At 38.9% G+C, this 24824-nt stretch overlaps 2 protein-coding genes across 4 annotated transcripts in view; both read left to right on the top strand.

The window, feature by feature from the left end:
* Positions 1–16081, top strand: part of LOC131135385 (FERM, ARHGEF and pleckstrin domain-containing protein 1) — a 56752-nt gene extending 40671 nt beyond the window's left edge. The window contains exons 14-27 of the mRNA XM_058081137.2: positions 4025–4212; positions 4814–4903; positions 5791–5924; positions 7714–7795; positions 7857–8094; positions 8280–8410; positions 8481–8549; positions 9822–9911; positions 10136–10218; positions 10288–10400; positions 11594–11757; positions 14707–14814; positions 15007–15158; positions 15312–16081. Of these exons, the coding sequence (XP_057937120.2) occupies positions 4025–4212; positions 4814–4903; positions 5791–5924; positions 7714–7795; positions 7857–8094; positions 8280–8410; positions 8481–8549; positions 9822–9911; positions 10136–10218; positions 10288–10400; positions 11594–11757; positions 14707–14814; positions 15007–15158; positions 15312–15381 (1712 nt within the window). The 3' untranslated portion in view covers positions 15382–16081. The remainder of the gene's footprint in view (positions 1–4024; positions 4213–4813; positions 4904–5790; positions 5925–7713; positions 7796–7856; positions 8095–8279; positions 8411–8480; positions 8550–9821; positions 9912–10135; positions 10219–10287; positions 10401–11593; positions 11758–14706; positions 14815–15006; positions 15159–15311) is intronic.
* Positions 16082–16822: 741 nt separating this feature from the next.
* LOC131136350 (dedicator of cytokinesis protein 9) overlaps positions 16823–24824 on the top strand; it is a 97783-nt gene continuing 89781 nt past the window's right edge. For 2 of the 3 annotated variants that reach the window (XM_078795341.1, XM_078795338.1), the window contains exon 1: positions 16824–17207. In XM_078795341.1, coding sequence (XP_078651467.1) covers positions 17091–17207 — 117 coding nt within the window. In that variant the 5' untranslated portion in view covers positions 16824–17090. Of the gene's footprint in view, positions 17208–24824 lie in introns of all 3 variants that reach the window. The other variant, XM_078795342.1, reaches the window with a different exon arrangement.

The following is a 24824-nucleotide window of genomic DNA, read 5'->3' as shown; positions in this document are numbered from 1 at the left end:
GTGCTTCACAGGGAGATAATCTTCGTTTCATCACCGTATGAAGGATGCTGGTGATAACGTGTCCCTGCAGGGGGTGGAAAAGTGCCATGTTACATTTCATATTTGATTTGCTAGTGATTGAAAGTCCCGCAGAGAATTTGGGGTCTTTCTGCACTTTCTACCCACACAGGTGGTATGTAGCAATATTTGACTTGTTGAATGCACAGTGTTTGTCATCTAATATGCCTTATGACTTGTGCAAAAACATACACATATTCGGCTGCAAGCGAGTCTTGTTGGGTAGTACACACTGTAGCGGAACATTTACCATAAATGCAAACCCCAAACGTTGGCAGCTCTGGGTTTAATCCCTAAATATGCCTCACAGACTTATGAATTAAACACATTAATAAGTCAAAAATGTGTTGCTAACCAATGATAATTATATATGAACTTGCGTTCACCACGCTGGATTGTTTTATGCGAGTTTCATTTTGGGAAACGGCAACGATCTATGGTGTGTTCAAGGACCAGTGAACAAAGTGGGAAATCTCAATGCTTGACATAAAAACAAAGCACAAAGACATAAACATGTAAAAAATTGTAGGCTTTTTTTAAACAGTGGTACGTTTTTGTTGTATATTTAACCTGTATTATCACTATATAATATACGTATATTCTTGGGAAAAGAGTATATATTTTGGGCCTAAGAATTACACCAAAGTATACCAGCAGCTCCAGTCTTCACCATGCACTTTGTTTCCATCACGCTGCAAAAAAAAAAAAAAAAAGCACTGCACCTTTTTGTTTTACACTTCTGTCTGCATGTTGACTTGTGTTGGCACCCGTTTTAAAATGGCATGCACTTGTTCTTTCTTTTCGTTTTCCTTGTCCTTGTTCTTTTTGTCTGTTTGCATGACACATTAGTGTATCTTGTGTTTTTATTTTCCTCCCTGCACGCTATGACTGCATGAAAGCCGTGGGACTTTAAAATGAGTGGTAACCCAGCAAGCATGTTTCCATCTTTGCAGTGGTCCAGCTAACAGTTCATTTTTTTAAATAAAATAAAATGAATTAAATATTCATTTAATATGAAAAAAATATGAAAAAAGAAAATTAATTAAATAATTGCTTGCTATTTATATACATATAATAATAATTATATTATTATTGTTATATATATTTTTATTACTATTATATTTATTCATGATTATATTAGAATATGTATGATATTGTTATTATATTATTATTATTAATATAATAATTATTGAGTTTGTTATTAATTTATTTATTGAAAAAAGAAAATTAATTAAATAAATGTTTGCTATATATATATAATAATAATTTATATTATTATTATATTATATTATTATTGTTATACATATTGTTATTGTTATTATATTTATTCATTATTATATTCTATTATAATATATATTATATTATTAATAATATAATAATTAGCGAGTTTGTTATTATTTATTGAAAAAAAGGAAATTAATTAAATATTTTTTTGCTATTTATATATATATATGATTATTATATTATATTATTATTGTTATATACATTTTTATTATTATATTTCATTATTATATTATAATATATATTATATTATTATTATTATAATTGAGTTTTTATTAATTTATTTATTGTCCCTTTAAATTGCTCAATGAATTATTTATTGTGGCTCATTTGTTAGTCGACCACTGCAGTTTTCGGAAACCCTTCTCGTGCACGCCCCCCCGCCCCACATCCTGGTTGACATATGAACTGTGCATCACATCACCATCAAATACATATATGCCAGGACTGTGGGACTGTCTTCACATGTGTGCTGCCCTTCCTACTTTTTGCATGTACTTTACTTTACTTTTTAATGTGAGTATCCGCCATTTTGACACTTTTGTAGCGCTGCATTGTGACACTGCATGAATCCGCTCCTTTTTTCTACACTCTTCTGTTTCTCCGCTGCTTTGCTTGCATGACTTCCATTTTCTGATGTTGCACAAGAGTCAATAAAAATGACTTGAAGGACATTCTGCAACTGTCTTTTTGCATCATGCCCTCACACCGCCATACTCGCTGTAGTTCCTGCCTGAATGACCTAAAGGCATCATTAACACGTATTAGTGGTAATCTTCAGATTTGTCCTGGTTTGTGTTTACAGTAAACCCCCACAATCACAGTTGAGTCATTTGTCTCACTATTAAATGTGTTCCACATCACAACCACGCTGGGGGTATATTATGTATTTCCTAAGTAACATTCACCCAAGGTGGTGGAACCTCGCTTTTTGTACGTAGGATTGAGTTTTTGATTAAATATAGTGCTAGAAATATGCTTTTCCTACTGGCAAACCGTGTGGCTAATAAACTAGCTAGTCACTAAACAAAGCCTCCATGTGTTGGTGAATCAGACTTTATGAAGAATGACTCATGGTTGCTTTAGAGTTAGGACACTATAGACAGATTTTTACACAGGGATTCCTTGAATCATATTTATTAGGTGAGCATTTATGTGCTTTATTTCTTCATTGAACTCACACAGAACCATGAACAACTCAGTTTCTGTCTCTTTTCTAACAAGCACAGTGCACCGGTAGCTGATGAGGCGTTCAGGTGCACTGCACACTTTTGCTTAAATTGTGTTAAATGTCCATTTATGTCAGTGGTTCTCAATCATTTTCAGTATTTATTTGGTACAATGCATGTTAATGGACGTAAATATGGTGTATTGTAGCAAAACCATTCCATTCATTGAAGCACTTATTTACTTATGCCGTTATTTATAATTATTTTTGTATTGGTTTCTGCATGAAAAGTTATAAATCTGCATAAAATATGTATTTTTTTAAATTGTATTTAGCATTTTTGTTATATTCCGGATGATGGATGAGTGGTTAGCCTGTAGGCCACACACAGTCAGGAGATCGGGAAGACCTGCGTTTGATTCTCTGCTTGGGCATCTCTGTGTGGAGTTTGCATCCGGTTTCCTCCCACATTCCAAAAACATGCTAGGTTAATCATTTTTTCTTTTTTTTTACTGTGTCGTAAAATTTATTATAATATGAATTTCTATGGGTGGCACGGTGATCTAGTGGTTAGCACGCAGACCTCACAGCTAGGAGACCAGGGTTCAATTCCACCCTCGGCCATCTCTGTGTGGAGTTTGCATGTTCTCCCCGTGCATGCGTGGGTTTTCTCCGGGTACTCCGGTTTCCTCCCACATTCCAAAAACATGCTAGGTTAATTGGCGACTCCAAATTGTCCATAGGTATGAATGTGAGTGTGAATGGTTGTTTGTCTATATGTGCCCTGTGATTGGCTGGCCACCAGTCCAGGGTGTACCCCGCCTCTTGACCAAGCTGGGATAGGCTCCAGCATTCCTACTAGTCTTCTCAAGCCTGACTGGACGGGAAGGCACGACACACAGCTGCAGATATCTGCTGGAGAACAGCACACGGCTGCAGCTCAGGTTGTGTTAGGAATGGAATATTTTCCACTTTGTTTTTTATGAGTACGGCGACATGTTTGTGCTTATCTAGCACACTCACAAGACTTTTCACTTGGAAGAAAATGCACAGTTTGTTTTATCTGCACACACACACACACACACACACACACCGTCACATAAGTCACACTTCCTGTCTTATGATGACGGAGGTGGTTGCATACTTACCCTGATGAAGCCTGATGAAGTTAAAATAATGAAAATATTAGAAATGCAACAGCAAAGCTCGTGTATTGGAGCTGTAGAGCTGTGCCTAATGTTGTGTCCAGCGAGTGTCGTGTCGTCAGGACTACAAAGTTGAGTCTCTGCTGATGTTTCATCGCTACAAAGCAGATACCTCAGCCAAGCATCTTCCTCTTTGGCGAGGAAAACAGATAGCTTTCTGTCAATAACTGTCTCTTGCTCTTTTCCATAAGCCGTATTGAATTACTGCTCAAATGCAATTTCATTAAGGGAGTGAGCGGATGGCAGCCAAACAACAAATCATTCGGCGAGGATTGTCATTCTTACCGAGTTCTCCCTTGTGTCTCTCCTATAGGAGCACTGACAAACAGTCCCTACCTGTCGACGTCTCCCGGCCACTCAAACGGGCTCCTTAACGGCCGGGCGTCCCTGGAGGTGGGGAGCCACAGTCCGGACGTCCGACAGCCGTCCCCTCTCACCAGCCCGCTCCTCAACGACGCCTGCAGCATTCGTACTGACGATGAAGACGAGGTTCGGAGGAAGGTTTGTATTTTGATTTGAAGTCTTACTACAATACTACACTGGGCATAGTACACAGGAAGCTTATTTCTGTTAAACATTGTTGACAAATCTGTTCTTATCCTTTGCCGAGATAATCCATCCATGTGACTCAGGCTGGCTACAATAAAAGGCCGCTCCAAAATTTGCAGGAGTTACTGTCAAAAAAACAGTCAGTACATATAGTTAGTTATTCCCAGTAGTAGTAGTTTCCCTATGTGTTTTAGGACAGGCTGGCCACAATAAAAGGCCACTCCAAAATGTGATGTTTCAGCGGGGTGCAAGAAATCACTGCCGGAGTAATATTAGTAGTAGTAGTAGTAGTAGTAGTAGTTGCACTATGTGTGTTTACTTACCTGTTGTGTTCATGATTGTAGTAAGTGTTAGGTCGAGTGATTTGATGTAAATCAAATTTACAATTTAATTTCAACATTAAACTTTGGTATCAAGATGGGGGCCTCAAACTAGCGTCTCAAACTAGCGGGCTTCTAGTTTGAGACCCCTGATGTAAATAATTTGTCCAAAAATGTCTTTTTCCAATCTCCACAGTGAAGTCCCTTATTTGCTGTTTTTCTTGCCTTCATAGAGGTTCCCCACAGACAGAGCCTACTTTATCGCCAAGGAGCTGCTGACCACAGAGAGGACGTACGTCAAAGACCTGGAGGCAGTGACCGTGGTAAGTGATTAAAAATGGTGGATAGATCAATCTTTATTATTATTTTATATTATAAGACAGTAAGGAGCAAAGAGCATAAAAAGTACAGGTAAAGTACAGTACAGGGTAAAACGGATTTGTTACGTGCAATATTGTACTGAAACCCGTGTCATACGAAGACTAGGGTGTTCCAAAATGGAGATTGGGTGTTGTGTGTGTGTGTGTGTGAGATCCAAGATGGCTGAATAAACCAGCAATCCATCCATTTATTCATTCATTCCTTTTCAACCGCTAATCCTCACGAGGTGCTGGAGCCTATCCCAGTTGTCTTTGGGCGAGAGGCGGGGTGCAGCCCTGGTCCATCCACATATGTATTAATACAACAGCTTATTAGGTGCAGTATAGTCGTCTCCCATTTATCTTACCTTCTAAATACAGCTTTTACCATTATTAGAGACCTCAAGACATTAAATAACACCCCCACAGTAATCTTTATACTAATATTGCCCAAAATTCATTCATTTATTTTCTACCGCTTTTTCCTCACGAGGGTCACGGGGGGTGCTGGAGCCTATCCCAGCTGTCTTTGGGCGAGAGGCGGGGTACACCCTGGACAGGTGGCCAGCCAATCACAGGGCACATATAGACAAACAACCATTCACACTCACATTCATACCGATGGACAATTTGGAGTCAATTAACCTAGCATGTTTTTGGAATGTGGGAGGAAACCCACGCATGCACGGGGAGAACATGCAAACTCCACACAGAGATGGCCGAGGGTGGAATCGAACTCGGGTCTCCTCGCTGTGAGGCCTGCCCTGGTCCATCCACATATTTATTAATAAAACAGAAGGGTTTGTCTGGGTCAAGATTAGATTTAAACTTGCCTTGTTTTGGTATTTCAGTCGTTCCAGAATGCCGTCGGTCAGGACGAGGCCACTCCGGACTCGCTGAAGAACACCATTTTCTCCATTTTTGAGCCGCTACACAAGTTCCACATCGGCTTTCTCAGGGAGGTGGAGCAGAGGCTGGCTTTGTGGTGAGCACACACACACACACACACACACACACAGGTGTCAAAACACATGCAACCCAGCTTTGGCGAACCCAGCGCCTTCATATGACCTCGGGATGTGTTGTCTCCATGGTAACTGTCACGCCGCGCCAAGACAGCCGTCGGGTTTCGGGTGTCTGATCTCTTTAATGATGTTGTGCTTTTCCCAAAACACGCAAGCGCTAACAGCCGCGTGAGTTAAGTCATTTTTTTTCCACTTTCTTTTTATTTCCCCGTTGATGATGGCTTCTTCTCCTCCCATTTATGATCCCGCTGACATGCAGCACACTCAGAATGACCAGCGAAGGACATATGGACATATTTTTTATTAAATATATTAAATCCAGTTAATACTTCATGGCATTTTTACCTTTTTATTGAAGCCCAGAGAGAGAAGGGGTTCTTTCTTGAATTCAATTCTCACCTTCTTTCTTCGTCTTTGGCCCCATGGTGGGTTATTTAGCCTCTGTCCTCAATTAAAAAGGCTTTCAGTTGCAGTACAGATCAAATGTACTCGCCGTTACATGCAGGAGTGGATGTGTACAAAAACAGAGGCAAAATTTGGGTTGTATTTATATAAATATGTTTATTATAGAAATTCATTCATTCATTCATTCATTCATTTTCTACCGCTTATCCTCACAAGGGTCGCGGGGGTTGCTGGAGCCTATCCCAGCTGTCTTCGGGCGAGAGGCGGGGTACACCCTGGACTGGTGGCCAGCCAATCACAGGGCACATATAGACAAACAACCATTCACACTCACATTCATACCTATGGACAATTTGGAGTCGCTAATTAACCTAGCATGTTTTTGGAATGTGGGAGGAAACCGGAGTACCCGGAGAAAACCCACGCATGCACGGGGAGAACATGCAAACTCCACACAGAGATGGCCAAGGGTGGAATTGAACTCGGGTCTCCTAGCCTGCGTGCCGTGCGGCCCTAGTCCATCCACATATTTATTAATACAACATCTTATTAGGTGCAGTATAGTCGTCTCCTATTTATCTTACCTTCTAAATACAGCTTTTACCATTATTAGAGACCTCAAGACATTAAATAACATCCCCACAGGAATCATTACACTAATATTGCCCAATATAAGAGACATAATAAGAAGAGAGAATATACGTATTCTCCATTCATTTTCTCCCGCTTTTTCCTCACGAGGGTCGCGGGGGTGCTGGAGCCTATCCCAGCTGTCTTTGGGCGAGAGGCTCCACACAGAGATGGAATTGAACCCTGGTCTCCTAGCTGTGAGGTCTGCGTGCTAACCACTAGACCACCGTGCCGCCCATATAAATTCATATTATAATAAATTTTACGACACAGTAAAAACAAAGAAAAATACAAACAATAAGTGCGAACAAATAGCGAATAAATACTTCAAATTAATAATTCAAATTATTTTGCAGTATACTACGTATAGTATTTATTTAATTTTTATTATAGTAATATTGTACAAAATTTTTAAGTATAGTAAAAGTGGACCTTTATTTTGAAAAATTTAAATTTCATTGTTTATTATTTTTATTTTGTAAATTCTAAAAAAGGAAAAATAACAATCAGGCTACTGTTAGCGACCCTGTCTGGATACTATTAAGTGAGGGTATATTTGGAGCTATTGCACTCAAAGGCGACACCTTGTGGTGGAGTTTGGTCTTTAACTTTTGGAGCACCCTCACCACATTCAAGGAGACGTTGTTAAATCAGCATGAAAAGCTGCTGAGGGGGCTTTGTCACTGACAAATTACTGCTGCTCATCTCTCGTAGGGAAGGGCGCTCCAACGCTCACATCAAAGGAGACTACCAGCGCATTGGAGATGTCCTGCTTAAGAACCTGCAAGGCCTGAAGGTGAACCTCTTTCATCCAAGCTTTTCCCCCGGCCTTGCTCATAACTCGTAACTCTCTGCAGCCTATGACGACCAACTTGCACAAGCAGTGTGACGTCCTGACGGAGCTGGAGAAGGCGTGCAAGTCGTCCCGCAGGTTAGAATCTCTCTGCAGGGACTTTGAGCTGCAGAAGGTTTGCTACGTGCCCCTCAACGTCTTCATCCTGAGGCCGCTACACCGCCTGGTGCACTACAAGCACATCCTAGAGCGCCTGTGCAAACACTACCCGGCCACGCATGTCGACTTCAGGGACTGCAGAGGTAACGTGCTCACAGGAGGAGGACTTGTAGCGCTTTGGGGAACGGGCAAAGATATCAGGATATGAGGACCATGTGAAAGATAGATTGATGCGTAGATGATCAGACCTCCATAAAGTCATTACATTAGTCTATAGATTGAAATACCAGCGATTGTGATGATGTCTGTCATCCTGGTGGGCTTGCAGCTGCCCTGGCCGATGTATCTGAGGTGGTGGAGCAGCTCCAAGGGAGCGTCATGAAGATGGAGAACTTCCAGAAGCTGTTGGAGCTGAAGAAGGATTTGATTGGCATCGACAATCTTGTTGTTCCTGGTCGGGTACGTTTGCTTGAATTCATCCCTTTTCTTGAATTCATTTCTTTAATGAATAAACTTTATTTCTTCCTAGGAGTTCATCAGGTTTGGTTGCCTTAGCAAACTGTCTGGAAAGGGTCTACAGCAACGAATGTTTTTCTTGGTAACGCCTCACTTTTTCACGATTGGACCAGAAGCTAAGAGTTGATTAAGTGATTTCAACAGCCTTTATTTTTATTTTTATGAATTAAAGTGTGTATTTTTATTAACTATGTATTTTAATGTGACTATTCTCATGACTTTGTTCTCATAATATTATGATTTTATTCCCATAATATTATGACTTTATACCGATATAATTATGATTTTATAACCATAAATATTATGATTTTCTTCCCATAATATTAGGACTTTATTCCCATAATATTATTACTTAATTCCCATAATGTCATGACTTTATACCCATAATATTATGACATTATTCCCATAATGTTATGACTTTATTCCCATAATATTTTGACTTTATTCCTTATTTCCATATTATGACTTTATTCCCAGAATATAATTTTTTCCCAATAATATTATGATTATATTCCCATAATATTTGACTTTATTCCCATAATATTATGACTCTATTTCCGTAATATTTTGACTTTATTCTCATAATATCATGACTTTGTTCACATAATATTATGATTTTATTCCCATAATGTTATGACTTTGTTCCCATAATATTTTGACATTATTCCCATATTATGACTCTATTCCCATAATATTTTGACTTTGTTCCCATAATATTATGACTCTATTTCGAAAATATTTTTACTTTATTACCATAAAACTACGACTTTATTCCCATAATATTTTGACTTTATTCCCACAATATTTTCACTTTGTTTCCATATTATGACTTTATTCCCAGAATATAATTTTTTTCCCAATAATATCCTGATTATATTCCCATAATATTTTGACTTTATTCCCATATTATGACTATTTTCGTAATATTTTGACTTTATTTTCATAATATCATGACTTTGTTCACATAAGACTATGACTTTATTCCCATAATATCATGTCTCTATTCCCAGAATATTTTGACTTTATTCCCATATTTGGCTTTATTCCCATAATAGTATGACTCTATTTCCATAATATTTTGACTTTATTCCCATAATATTATGATTATATTCTCATAATATTTTGATATTATTCCCATAATATTGTCACTTTATTCCCATAATATTGAGAAAAAGCCGAAAGAAAGAAACCCAATTCTCGGAATGGTATAGCTTGTGTTTACACATGTAAAGTCACCTTATGTTCTTTATGTTTTAGCTTAGCTAAATAGTATAATGTGATATTTTTACACCAGCCACCAGTTTAAAGCGTTGATGTATATTTTTTCTTTCTCCCTTTGCTTCTCTGGCTGCAGTTCAACGACGTTATTTTGTACAGCAGTCGAGGGATGACGGCCACCAATCAGTTCAAAGTTCACGGCCACCTTCCTCTCCATGGCATGACAGTAAGAGTCGCTGTTAATTGGACTACAAGGACTGGCAGCCGTCTATCATTAGTGCAAATAAAGCGGCATCAAACATCTGGATTCAAGCCACACATACACTCATGCATGCAAGGATAACCACACGTTTAATCCTCCCGCCCGCAATCTCTCCCCTTGCGTCTATTTTGGTCCTCGCCGTCCTACTTAGCGCCATTGTCTCATGTCTTGTCTGTGTCTTATTCCAGATCCGAGAGAGTGAAGATGAGTGGGGTGTTCCTCACGCCTTCACCTTGGTCAGCCAGCGGCAGTCGGTGGTGGTGGCGGCCAGGTAGGAGCATGGAAACATCTCACAGCGACCTGCAGGTCCGGTCTTCCACACGTGCGTGTCTCCTTGCAGTTGTTTGTCAGAGATGGAGAAGTGGATGGAGGACTTGGAGATGGCCATAGAAAGGACCAAGACCAGCAACGGGCCTTCATCTGACCTGCTGGGCTGCAGTCTGACTGACAACAGTAAGTTAGCAGTAGCTAGCATGTGGGACGTTTATTCCCTTCTTATGTTGTGATTGCATGTTATGGACGGAAATGGACATAATGTAAACATTTTTATTGTTGTTATTTGATTGATATATTTTTATTTTATTATGTATTATTTATACATATTCTATTTATTGTTTTGTTGTTCAAATTATTTCTTAATTTTATTTTTCATATATTATAAATATTTTAATTTATGTATTGTTAAAGTGATATAGTGGGCATGGAACTAAATGCCATTGATCAATTATGGGAAAAAATTATAACAATAATTTTGGTTGATTTGTTTTTTTTTTTTTAAAGGGACGCGTGGCTCTCTTTCTCTGAATGTAAATAAATATAATATAAATATTTTATTAAGGCATTAATTTATGTATTTCAGGAATGGGCATGGGACTAAATGCCGTTGATCAATTATGGGAAAAAATTATAACAATAATTTTTTTTTTTTAAAGGGACGGGTGGCTCTCTTTCTCTGAATGTCATATATTGTAAATATTTTATTAAGACTTTAATTTATGTATTTCAGGAATGGACATGGGACTAAATGCCGTTGATTAATTATGGCAAAAAATTATAACAATAATTTTTGTTGATTTGTTTTTTTTTTTAAAGGGACGGGTGGCTCTCTTTCTCTGAATGTCATATATTATAAATATTTTATTAAGACTTTAATTTATGTATTTCAGGAATGGGCATGGGACTAAATGCCGTTGATTAATTATGGAAAAAAATTATAACAATAATTTGTTTTTTTTTTTTTTTAAGGGACGGTTGGCTCTCTTTCTCTGAATGTCATATATTATAAATATTTTATTAAGACTTTAATTTATGTATTTCAGGAATGGACATGGGACTAAATGCCGTTGATCAATTATGGGAAAAAATTATAACAATAATTTTGGTTGATTTGTTTTTTTTTAAAGGGACGGGTGGCTCTCTTTCTCTGAATGTTCTGAGCTCCTGTTTCCATGCCAGCATCTTATTGAGCAGGATAATGCTTCCCCCCAAGAAGTGTAGCGGAATGGATGCTCAACTTCCCATAGATCAGGGTACCCCAAGGGGGGTCCGGCATTATGATGGGAATGGGGGCGTGGGGTACATGTCTTCTACAATCTTCCCCCTCACCCCCCCGTTGTCTCGCAGTAACAACCTCCTGACTTTCCCAGAATTCCCCGGAGAGTGTTTAACGGAGGCGGAGTCCGAGGATGACATGACTGCGTCCCGCAGCTCGCTGGAGAGGGCGGCCCCCCAGCGCGGTAACACTATGGTGCACGTGTGCTGGCACAGGAACACCAGCGTGTCCATGGTGGATTTTAACGTAGCTGTGGAGGTACCGGACACACATCAAGCACTGAGCCCCGCCCCCCGCCTCTCCACCCAGCTCTGTCTTGCCTCCACTTGGTTCACCTTCTGTTTGCTACGTGTTGGTTCACTGTGGGGGGGCGAACAGCGGGGACAGTATTTCCTTTGTGTTGCTGTAACAACGTCCTCTTCGCAGCGTTGCCTGGACGCTGTCGCCGCTTCTTGTTGACCCTCGCACCGCACCGCATGCCCTGTCCTTCAACCTACTCAGTCTCTGTCTTTCTGTCCTTCCCTTCCCTGTTTCTTTTTCCTCTCCCCCCCCCCCTCCACGCTTCTGTGCGTTTTCCCCCGCGCTAGAAGGTCCTAGTCCTGTCAGTGACAATAAGGCGGGGCCGCGCAGTGGCCCGGGACCGGTGCCCCTGTGTGTTATCTGCTGGTACAGAGTGCAGAGCCTCTCCTTTAGTGAAGCCTGCAGCAGTCTAGAGGTAAAGAAGCCAGGCAGACAGCAAGGGGGGGGGGGGCTTGTGGGTTCGTTGGACACAACATTAGGTACACCTATAAATTGGAATGGCGTCCAATGCAAGAGATGCTCTACAAATTTGTCGACTTAGTTAATCTTGTCGAGCGGTTAGCGTGCAGACCTCACAGCTAGGAGACCAGGGTTCAATTCCACCCTCGGCCATCCCTGTGTACTCCGGTTTCCTCCCACATTCCAAAAACATGCTAGGTTAATTGGCGACTCCAAATTATCCATAGGTATGAATGTGAGTGTGAATGGTTGTTTGTCTATATGTGCCCTGTGATTGGATGGCCACCAGTCCAGGGTGTACCCCGCCTCTTGCCCGAAGACAGCTGGGATAGGCTCCAGCACCCCCGCGACCCTCGTGAGGAAAAGCAGTAGAAAATGAATGAATGAATGAAAGTTAATCTTGTCTCTTTTGTAGTAGTAGTAGTATTAGTAGTATTTTATATTATATTAGTATTTTATATATTTTATATTAGTAATATTTTATATTACACTAACTGCAGCACTGCATATAACCACAGTAAACATATTGTTATATTAATGCATCTGTGATGATGTCAATCTAAACTAAGCATCATTTTGGAAAGAGTTCCTGTATTGGTCCCCATTTGATCGTGCAGGTGTACCTAATGAAGTGGCGCTTGCTGTAATGGAGAAGCACATAAATAAAAATATAATATATATTATATACTATAATATAATAAATAAAAGTCAGCTCACACATTAAACTGCTATATGCTATGCTATTTGCATATATTCTATTTTGGGGCTGTTTAAAGGGACTGTATGCAACTGGCTCAAGACGACATTTTTTCAACCCGAAATATAACATCATCACCGGCTAATATGTCTGGTGTGACCAACATATATTGTTTCCATGGTTCTCCAGATTAGCATCGACCAGCTACCAGTACGGAAACACAATCTACATATGCTGGTCTATGCTGTTCTTTTGCTATGTGCTAGTATGTTATGTTAATATAAGCACACCACCACAGGCTTCCATGTTATGTTATATCCTGTAACATTATGTTTATCACATGTGAACTGCTAGTATGTTGTGTTGTCTTATGTTATGCTATGTGCTACTATGCTATGTTCTGTTGTCTGCTAGTATGTTATGGTGTGTTATGTTATTGCGTTATGCTATGTGCTAGTATGTTGTTGCGTTATGCTATGTGCTAGTATGTTATGGTGTTTTATGTTATTGCGTTATGCTATGTGCTAGTATGTTATGGTGTGTTATGTTATTGCGTTATGCTATGTGCTAGTATGTTATGGTGTGTTATGTTATTGTGTTATGCTATGTGCTAGTATGTTATGGTGTGTTATGTTATTGCGTTATGCTATGTGCTAGTATGTTATGGTGTGTTATGTTATTGTGTTATGCTATGTGCTAGTATGTTATGGTGTGTTATGTTATTGTGTTATGCTATGTGCTAGTATGTTATGGTGTGTTGCGTTATTGCGTTATGCTATGTGCTGGTATGTTATGGTGTGTTGCGTTATGCTATGTGCTAGTATGTTATTGCGTTATGCTATGTGCTAGTATGTTACGGTGTGTTGCGTTATTGCGTTATGCTATGTGCTAGTATGTTATGGTGTGTTATGTTATTGTGTTATGCTATGTGCTAGTATGTTACGGTGTGTTGCGTTATTGCGTTATGCTATGTGCTAGTATGTTATGTTATTGTGTTATGCTATGTGCTAGTTTGTTATTGCGTTATGCTATGTGCTAGTATGTTATGTTGTGTTCTGTTATTGTGTTATGCTATGTGCTAGTATGTTATGGTGTGTTATGTTATTGTGTTATGCTATGTGCTAGTATGTTATGGTGTGTTATGTTATTGTGTTATGCTATGTGCTAGTATGTTATTGCGTTATGCTATGTGCTAGTATGTTATGGTGTGTTGCGTTATTGCGTTATGCTATGTGCTGGTATGTTACAGTGTGTTATGTTATTGCGTTATGCTATGTGCTAGCATGTTATGGTGTGTTTTCACCGGCATGTTGTGTTGTGTGCTTCTATGTTGTGTAATGCTAAGTATTTGTAGATGCTGGTTTTATGTTATGTTATGTTGTATGCTAGTATGTTATGTTATGTTACCAGTAGCCGGTTAAAACAACAGATTGTACAAGTGCAAAGTTGACTGCATAAAAATAATAGTATTTGCCTACATTAGAGCAAAACTTTGCCGTATCGGTATCATTAGCTGACAACAAACATATTACGTTGGTCATACTATATATATATACTATGCTCTGAAAGCAGGAAGAGGCGGGTTATAATGCTTTCAGCACAATAGGCAGCCAGGAATACGTTGCATCCAGTCCCTTTAAAACTGAATGTTAAAAATAAAATGAAGGTAGAAAAGAGGAATGATAGCAGCACATGTTCAGTATGTTGTCTGTGGTATTATATTAGTATCTGACATTTCTTGTGTTTTGTAGAATCAGCTGTCGGGGAACTTACTGCGCAAGTTCAAGAACAGCAACGGCTGGCAGAAGCTGTGGGTGGTCTTCACCAACTTCAGTCTGTTTTTCTACAAGTCACACCAGGTGATGACCAACGCCACGCTCCTCCTGCTTGCTGCAAACATCTTTTATTCTAATGCTTTGTTGTTGTTTATACCAAAACTGTGTTTAGACAGCCTCCATTCATGTGATGACCAACATCACACCCTCCTTTGGACTCAAACCTGCACACTCAATGAGAATCTTAGTAGTTGTTGTGATCTTTTTTTTTCCCAGGATGATTACCCTCTGGCCAGCCTTCCACTGCTGGGTTACTCTGTCACCATTCCCTCCGAGTCTGAGAACATCCACAAGGACTACGTCTTCAAGCTGCATTTCAAGTCCCATGTCTACTACTTCCGTTCGGAGAGTGAATACACTTTTGAAAGGTAAACATATGTACATACGCTGCTCCAGGAGTGGGCGAGCTAGGGCATGTGGGCCACATGCAACATTTTCCTGCCACAAGGCATGCTGGGTAGCCCACCCCTGCTCTGCTTTATACATTATATTGACATGTGTTGCTCTCTTCCGGGCCTCAGGTGGATGGAGGTGATCAGCAGTGCTACGGCCCCCTCCAGTCGGGTCCAGAACTGCAAGGACGCCCACTGAGTCGCCCCCTCCCCCCCAACCTTGGGACTCCTTTTGTCCACACTCATGTTGGTGCTTTTTTACTGCTCTAATGGTGACACGTCCGCTGGTTTCGACTGCATCAGAGACTGCATTTCTTCTTCTTCTGGCATTTTTACACTGCGCTCCTTTTCAAGGATGTCCTTTTCTACCGTTTTCTAACGATCACAGCCACTTCCTAGTTGTCGTTTTTTTTCCACCACATGTGGATATATTGTTTTTGTTGTTCTTCACTTGGCTGCTTTTTTCTATGTGTTTCACAGTTTCGCAGCAATATGCGCCTAGATTTTGTACTTTTGGGATTGAAGAATGTTAACGCCATAACATTCAGGCCACCCTTTAAGAGTCAATGCTGTGCACCGGGCCTGGCATGTGTTTTTTTATATTACAAAAGCGTGATTTGTTGTTTTTGTCATTTCATGCTAGCGTCATTTTCATGAAGTTCTATTGGCATTTTTTTCAAAATGAAGACAATTTTCACGATCATAGCGATGTGACAAAAAAGCTTTAAAGATGTTTGAAACTGAATAACAACTTTTCTGCCCCTCTTTCAACCACCTTGTGAAAACAGCAAATGAATGGAAAATATACATTTGATAACATTTATGGAATGCAAAGCATCTTTTCTGCTTAGAGATGAATGTTTTGTCAGGCAGCTGAGGTTGATCTTTGGAAATGTATTAAAAAGAAATACTCAAACTGTTTTTCAGCTTTATTGTGCTTCCAACTGTGACCTGCAGGTGGCAATAGACAGCAAGAGGTTGCAGAATCGTCTCAATAGCAGTGGACCGTTCAAAAATAGCAATAGGGCAAAAGTAAAACTTGATAAAAGATTTTTTTTTAATACATCATATTTTCATAATATAAAATAATAATACAAATATAATAAATAAAAATCCAATACAAATAATTATTTTTTAAGTACAATACAGTACTTCTGAAGTACATTGTTATATTTGTTTTCATGTTTAAAAAATAGAATACAAATAATATAATTATTTAAAATGATCAATCATCAAAAAGTGAAATATAGCTCTCCAGGAGCATATTCCTGTTCGTGTTTAAATAAAAAATAAAATATATATTGCAAAGAATTCTAATGAGTTAATATTAATATACAGCACCCATGAGCATATTCTTCTGTACTAAAAATGGACTTTTTGTAAAAAATAATAATGCATTAATTTATTTAAATGAAACACATGGATAGTATGTCAAATGTTTTTGTAACTATCATAATACAAAAATATTAAATTCTTCATAATTATATAACGGATATATGTGAGCGGTCTGTAGTTCCATATACAGTCCATTGGGGGGCGACATTGAGCCGGTGTAGACAAGGTTGGAAAGCCGGTGTTGTCGACAGGGTTCAGAAAATAGGCGGAGTTTCCGAAGAGACGCGATTTGACACCTCCCTTCTGCTGCTAGCCGGCCGGCCAATGACACACTTGTTACGAGAGGACCCTTCTTGTGACAATGATTCAAAGAGACATACTAACATGCACCAACACAACATCAAACATGTGTGATTGACAAGCGACGTTCTTCCGTCACGACATGATCCGGTTTGGAGCCAATGGTGGCCGCTGAAGGGGAACCGACAGGCGGGATTAGCCGGAGATGACTTCCCGCCACACTCTCCTGGTGTAATTTGTGGATATTTAAGTGTTTTTTTTCGGGGCGCAGCGATGTCCACTCCTGCTCACCCGGAGACTAGGAAGTTTACTCGGAGTCTTGGGAAGCCCGGGACGGCCGCCGAGCTCCGGCAAAGTGTCTCGGAGGTGGTCAGGACCTCCGTGTTGCTTGTAAGTAAACACCATAAACACCTTTAACTGCCCCCATTCTCTTCTTTACTTCCGCTTCTACTTCCTGTGGTCATCCACACTTGGACTTTTGAGTGCATGAAAGTGAAACTCAACTTTAAGTGCCGACTCGAGCTCGTGCACAGCTCGGAGTGCGCGCGCACACAGCTGACCTCAGATCAGCTGACTCGTGTGGAGTCACGTTCAGGAGTGGGTGTTAGTATGAATGAATAATGTGCATGAATGAATGAGGATTTGTTTGTTGTCACATTGAAATACCTCACTAATGCAGTATTGCATATCGATGCAATACTTACTTGCAATATGTGTATACCCTTAAAGGTTCTTATACTGTAAAGTCCCATTATATGTAGGTCAGTTTTTCAATTTCACCCATAGACAGCTTTCTGGTTTTGAATATACCAATCTATATACCAATAAGACCCATAGACTACTCTATGGTTTTCATGTTGTTTTCACCTCTAAATGTATTATACACAGGCAAACCCTATGCTATTTAATCTGAAACTGAGTAGACATTTAATGTTACTATGTGTTGATGGACTAAGCAGTGCAATAAGACCCATAGACTACTCTCAGGTTTTCATGTTGTTTTCACCTCTAAATGCATTATACACATACAAAACCTATGCATTTAATCTAAAACCGAGTAGACTTTTAATGTTACTATGTGTTGATGGACTAAGCAGTGCAATAAGACCCATAGACTACTCCATGGTTTTCATGTTGTTTTCACCTCTAAATGCATTATACACCGGCAAACCCTGTGCTATTTAATCTGAAACTGAGTAGACATTTAATGTTGCTATGTGTTGATGGACTAAGCAATGCAATAAGACCCATAGATCACTATGGTTTTCATGTTGTTTTCACCTCTAAATGCATTATACACAGACCTATGCATTTAATCTAAAACTGAGTAGACATTTAATGTTACTATGTGTTGATGGACTAAGCAATGCAATAAGACACATAGATTATTATGGTTTTCATGTTGTTTTCACCTCTAAATGCATTATACACAGGCAAACCCTATGCTATTTAATGTGAAACTGAGTACACATTTAATGTTACTATGTGTTGATGGACTAAGCAGTGCAATAAGACCCATAGACTACTCTATGGTTTTCATGTTGTTTTCACCTCTAAATGTATTATACACAGACAAAACCGATGCATTTAATCTAAAACCGAGTAGACATTTAATGTTACTATGTGTTGATGGACTAAGCAGTGCAATAAGACCCATAGACTACTCTATGGTTTTCATGTTGTTTTCACCTCTAAATGTATTATACACAGGCAAACCCTATGCTATTTAATCTGAAACTGAGTAGACTTTTAATGTTACTATGTGTTGATGGACTAAGCAATGCAATAAGACCCATAGATCACTATGGTTTTCATGTTGTTTTCACCTCTAAATGCATTATACACAGACCTATGCATTTAATCTAAAACTGAGTAGACATTTAATGTTACTATGTGTTGATGGATTAAGCAATGCAATAAGACACATAGATCACTATGGTTTTCATGTTGTTTTCACCTCTAAATGCATTATACACAGGCAAACCCTATGCTATTTAATCTGAAACTGAGTAGACATTTAATGTTGCTATGTGTTGATGGACTAAGCAATGCAATAAGACCCATAGATCACTATGGATTTCATGTTGTTTTCACCTCTAAATGCATTATACACAGGCAAACCCTATGCTATTTAATCTGAAACTGAGTAGACATTTAATGTTGCTATGTGTTGATGGACTAAGCAATGCAATAATGCAATAATTTCATGTTGTTTTCACCTCTAAATGCATTTATACACAGGCAAAACCTATGTTATTTAATCTAAAACTGAGTAGACATTCAACTTATGTGTTGATGGACTAAACAGTGCACGAGGACCCATCAACAACTCCATGGTTTTCATGCTGTTTTCACCTCTAAATGTCATCTGCACAGGCAAAACCTCTGCTACCCAATCTGAAACTGAACACAGACATTTTATATTTATTGATTGAACAAGCAATGTAAAATTGACACAATATTTTATTACATTTTAGTCATATTTTGTTGGGGTTTGCACATGCATTGTGCGGTTTTGAATGAAAATGTTTTGCACATGTGTGCTCAATGAGGCCTTCACTTTCCACAGGGATACAAGCTGAAATGACATGATGCCTCCCCACAAGGAGAAAGGGGTGGGGTCGACTTTCGTACTTCCAAGTGTTTTGGAACATTTGCAGAACGAGTACCTCCTGTTTTCTGTATTCATTATCACTTTTCCAGTAGAGGGGGGTCAAAGGAGTCAACCTTTTTGTTGTGTCCAAGGGTGCTTGGTGCTTTGGCGCTCCTTGGAGAAGTTGCTAGGTAACGGAAACGGACACCATGTTGGCTCTCTGTCATAGGAAATGGAATCCTGAGTCTGTCATATCCCAGACATCCAACCACACCTTGATATAATTTATTCATACATGTTGGGGAAAAGTTTCTTTGCTTTGTCTTACTATCAGCCGTACGGGTTGGAAGTATGCAGAAGTGAATGTATGCCTGTGTTTGCCTGGGTTGCACAGTGGGACAAAGAATGTGACTGCACACACGACCGCTGTCCACGCAGATCGTCATTAATTCCTCCATGAAACATGTAAATGCCACACCAATAGAGGTATTGTTACAGGAACAGCCGAGGACTGTGGTTTTCCGCCATTGGTAACGCCACCACTATGCTTCTTTATCAAGATTTTACTGCCAAACCTCAGTGTTTGTGATTAATCCTTTCCAAAAAAAGTCCATCTAAAACTAAATTATACGGAAACAAATAATTTCCCACATTGGAAATCCAATTAATCTGATCCAGGCACCCAAAACACTTGGTTGGGCGATGGAACTTACTTCTGGCTCCAGTTTCCATGCAAACACAATCCTAATTGGGACATTTAAATATCTTAAGAACAAAGTCGGAATCGCATAGTGTTTTAAAAACACGATCATATTGTTCGCTAACTGGAAAATGTACTCTAACCGAGGTAATCATTTATGTACATTTTCATTGTAAACCGAAAAATACGCTGGAGTGTACGCTTAACTCGGTATTCAAATACCCCATTTTTCTTGTGATTCGATTAGGGCTGCAATTAACAGTTAATTCCTCATTAGATTAATCTGAAGCTTATTGTTCCAATTAATCAAGTTGTGGGTTAGGCCCTGGACAGACCACATCAATAAGAACCAAACACAAACAGTCAGTGCTTTGGTCCGCAACATATTGGAAAAGTGTTCATCGCTGTTTTCTGAAAAAAAATATTATAAATAATTATAATAATTAATAATAATAATTCACTCCGGTTTCCTCCCACATTCCAAAAACATGCTAGGTTAATTGGCGACTCCAAATTGTCCATAGGTATGAATGTGAGTGTGAATGGTTGTTTGTCTATATGTGCCCTGTGATTGGCTGGCGACCAGTCCAGGGTGTACCCCGCCTCTCGCCCAAAGACAGCTGGGATAGGCTCCAGCACCCCCCGCGACCCTCGTGAGGAAAAAGCGGTAGAAAATGAATGAATGAATAATTATAAATAATTAATTTTAAAAAGTTTGCTTTTATGGATGACTGAGGAAGTTAAAAAAAATCAGGTAATCGAGTCATTAATTAATTGTTGCGGCTCTAAATGGGGTTAGTCTCGATTCTTGTACCATATTACACATAACACTGTTACTTTTGGTGCGTTGCATGAATCTTGTGGTATTAATAAAGACATGGACAATACAAACCCAACAACAAGGCCGACCATAATTGATTTACACAAATGCAATTGCACAAATATAATTATTGTCTAGAAAAACTTTTTTTTTTAAGTTATATTTTTTGGGTTGTCTGGTTCAGATTATTTCCTTCGGGAAAAATTGCTTATGTTTTCATACGATTCAGTTTTCATCTGAGCTTTCCGAATGGTTATGGGTTCTTCTGCTACAACTTTTTGCTGATTAGTTATCCCAACAATGTGTGTATTTTTACACAGGCACACATTGGTTGCTCTTTGTGCATTGTTATCCACTTGTAGCAGTTGTGTACTCTAAGATGAACCATTCTTCTGTGTGTGTGTGTGTGTGTGTGTGTGTGTGTGTGTGACCAGCTGAGCACACACAGCAGTGACACTGCCGTATGTATCAGCAGCTACATTTTTCTGGCACTTTTCTAAATCCATTTCTTTGGAACTGAGATTCAATCTTATCAGAAACACCTTTTTCAGAATGCTTCAGAATGTCACAGTGCATTTTGGAATTCTTGTTTGCAAAAAGGAACCGCAGCCCCCCCCTGTGTCGGCAGCACTCGTGCAGCACCAGATCATTCTTGACTATAATAGGTGTGTGTTGACTCTTTTTCAGTACTTTATACTGTGGTACCTCGGGTTATGTCGTTAATTTGTTACAAAATTGGCATGGCTTGGTTGTTGGTTCCATCCTTCGACCTCTAGTGACCATGTTGAAGTATCCTTGGGCAAGATACTGAAACCACCAATGGCTCCGAATAATGCCGTATCAGGTAAATGTGGTAGCTGTAATCAAAGTGCGTATGTCGTTAATGATGTTAATGTAACACAAATCAATTGAACTTGGAAATGTTAATTGAGTGTATGCTGTGTATTGAACCCCTGCTAGACAGTTATGTCATTGCAGTCAATAGTCCAAACTGTCTGCCAACTCCGAGTGTTATGCTTCGAATCTCAACTGTCCCTGCAGCAGCTGGATGATGCGCTTTACTGGAGTGATGAGGTTTTTGCCAGCAAATCGAACAAGCTAGACACCGCTATGCCAGTTCACCGAGCTCCCGATCTCATTCCTTTCATTCATTATGTCAGTCGGAATTGGTATTTATGATGTAAAATTGCAAAATGATAGAATCAGGGGTGCACTTTTTCCAGCGAGGGCCACATAGTGAAAAATTAAAGGATGCAAGAGCCACTTTGAAGTTTTGTAAAGTAACATATATGGATATGCTAACAGGTTATACAGTATTTGGGGAAAAAAACTGCATCTCGGTTTTGTGATATAGGTGAATTAAGCCTATTATTATGATGAACTTCACTTTTTTCGTAAATGTTTGCTTTTTTTGATTTACAAAAAATAAAAAAATTGGTCTTAATCATCTTTCTATAATATTTTGACTTTATTCCTATAATATTAAAAAATAAATTTCTGTTATTTTCCAGAAACTACAGCTTTATTTTGTTGTGTTTGTTACTCATAATGATTTGTCTTAAATGTTTTTTTGCTCTGTAACATTTTAACACGATGCTACTAAAATGGCGTTATCTTTATTCTTGTAAAATGTTAACTTTTCCCATATTTTTTTCCACATTAGAATACACTGTTCCCACTTACAATGTTGACTTTATTCTCGTAAAATTACAGCTTTTTTTTTTTTTACAACCTCAGTGGAGTGGGCCGTGGGTGGAATAAATTAAAACAGACTTTTTGCGGGAATCACAAAAATCCAAAGAAATACAGCTGAATAGGTGCAGATTCTGGAAGATCTCACAAGCTTCCTGTGCTGGTATCGTCCTTCTTGGTACGGTGTCTCTAAAAGTTTTGACTGTTTGACCTATTACAAATCGAAGTCGTGTTGTGACGTGTTGTGAAAGCAGGTATATTAGTCACTGTGTTCACTCGATATGTCGAGTGTGTTGTGCTCTACTCCTTCCTTGCTGTCACATGTCGGAGTACGTTGCAGGACCAAGCATGTCTGCATTCATGAGGCTGTCAGCAATATTCCTTCCTTTCTCAAATTTATGGCCTGTTGTTGTTTTGTGTGTATATGCTGACTAAAAGCTCCCTTAAGAAGGAACCCACCCAGGTAGAGATGTGAGAGCACGGGTCAATAATACATGAGGCTGCTCGTGTAACCATTGCACCCATTAGGAGTCATTCCTTACTACGCCTGACTGGACCCAAAGTTTCATTCCACTTCTACTGCAATCAAACTTATGGTGAAAAATCATTGTTCATATAATTATATGTAGCTGCAAGTTTTCTTAGTCGCTTAAGTTTTGTTGTTTCCATTGATCGAGTAATCTGGAGATTTGGAGATTCGAATCTCCACTTGGCCATCTCTGTGTGGAGTTTGCATGTTGTTCCCGGGTTTTCTCCGGGTACTCCGGTTTCCTCCCACATTCCAAAAACATGCTAGGTTAATTGACGACTCCAAATTGTCCATAGGTATGAATGTGAGTGTGAATGGTTGTTTGTCTATATGTGCCCTGTGATTGGCTGGCGACCAGTCCAGGGTGCACCCCGCCTCTCGCGCAAAGACAGCTGGGATAGGCTCCAGCATACCCGTGATCCTAATGACGATAAGCGGTATAGAAAATGGATGGATGGATGGATAATATTATGACTTTATTGCCATAATATTTTGACTTCATTTACATATTCTGAGAACTTACGCCCCAACCTAATTTCCCTAAAATATTTTGTTTTCTTTGTTACTTGTACTATTACAATTTTTATAAATAACAGAGTTTTTCTTTAGTATTTCAACTATATGCTACTAACTTTTGACTTTATTCTAAAAATCTCAATTTCTGCTACTAAAAAAAAATTGACTATTTTAATTTTCTTCCTGTGATTTTTTTTCTCAAAATTCTGACTTTATTTCTATAATATTTTGACTTTATCCTAATAACATTATACATTTTTACCCAGCCTATTTTTTTCCAAAGGTTACAACTTTTTTGTCTGGTTGGTGTCTCATAATTAACTTTTGTCTCTAATATTTCAACTTTATGCTCTAAAATTGTATTTGTAATTATTTTAATAATTATTTTTCCTAATAATATTTTAATGTTATTGTCTTAAAATGGAAAAAAACTCTTTTTTTGATTGTATTCTTGTAAAATCATAGCAGATTTTTTTCATTTTTTTCATTTTTTTGATTTTATGCAATCAACTGCTTTTCCAAGTCCTGCATGGATGCACACCTCTAGTTTGACTGTGTTGAATGTTGAGCAGCCCTGTGATTAAACCCTTTCTCCTTTCAGCTGTGCATTGCCATTGCTTGACTGTCCCCAGTCTAAACCCTTGCAAGTTGCAAGCTTGAGTGTTTACAGGCGACGCAAAATAAAAGGCAGAATTACTAAGCAATGAGGTACGGCTTGTGGAGAGGAGGCTTCCAAAAAAAAAAAAGTGAGATATTTAACACATGCTCGTCAGATCCACTATGAGCTAAGGTTACTGCCAGTTGCTGTTATAATGTAAACCACATTTACCACATGGAGCACTTACAGTGAGAAATCTTGCTTATAAGTTTGCTCCACCCAGACTTGGCTGACCCTGTTTCATCCAAATGCAGAAACCGGGTGTCTAAACATTTCCAGCGATGACCATAATAATAATAATAATATAATGTTATAACGTTTTTTGGGCCATACACCACCGTTGTTGTGTAGCCTCAACTGCTCTCCCCAACATCAGTGTCGTCTGTCGTCTGACATCTATTGATTGATTTATTGCTGCTGCACACTGGCTGAGATCAATCATGTCATGTCATGCTTGTTACATAATTGTCTATTTTTTGACGCAGTGTGGATTAATGCT

This window comes from Doryrhamphus excisus, linkage group LG12 (genome assembly GCF_037039965.1).
Source record: "Doryrhamphus excisus strain RoL-2023G ecotype Guam linkage group LG12, RoL_Dexc_Guam_v1.1, whole genome shotgun sequence".
Taxonomy (NCBI): domain Eukaryota; kingdom Metazoa; phylum Chordata; class Actinopteri; order Syngnathiformes; family Syngnathidae; genus Doryrhamphus; species Doryrhamphus excisus.
The sequence above is the reverse complement of the archived record's forward strand: the minus strand, read 5'-3'. Positions and strand labels throughout refer to the sequence as shown.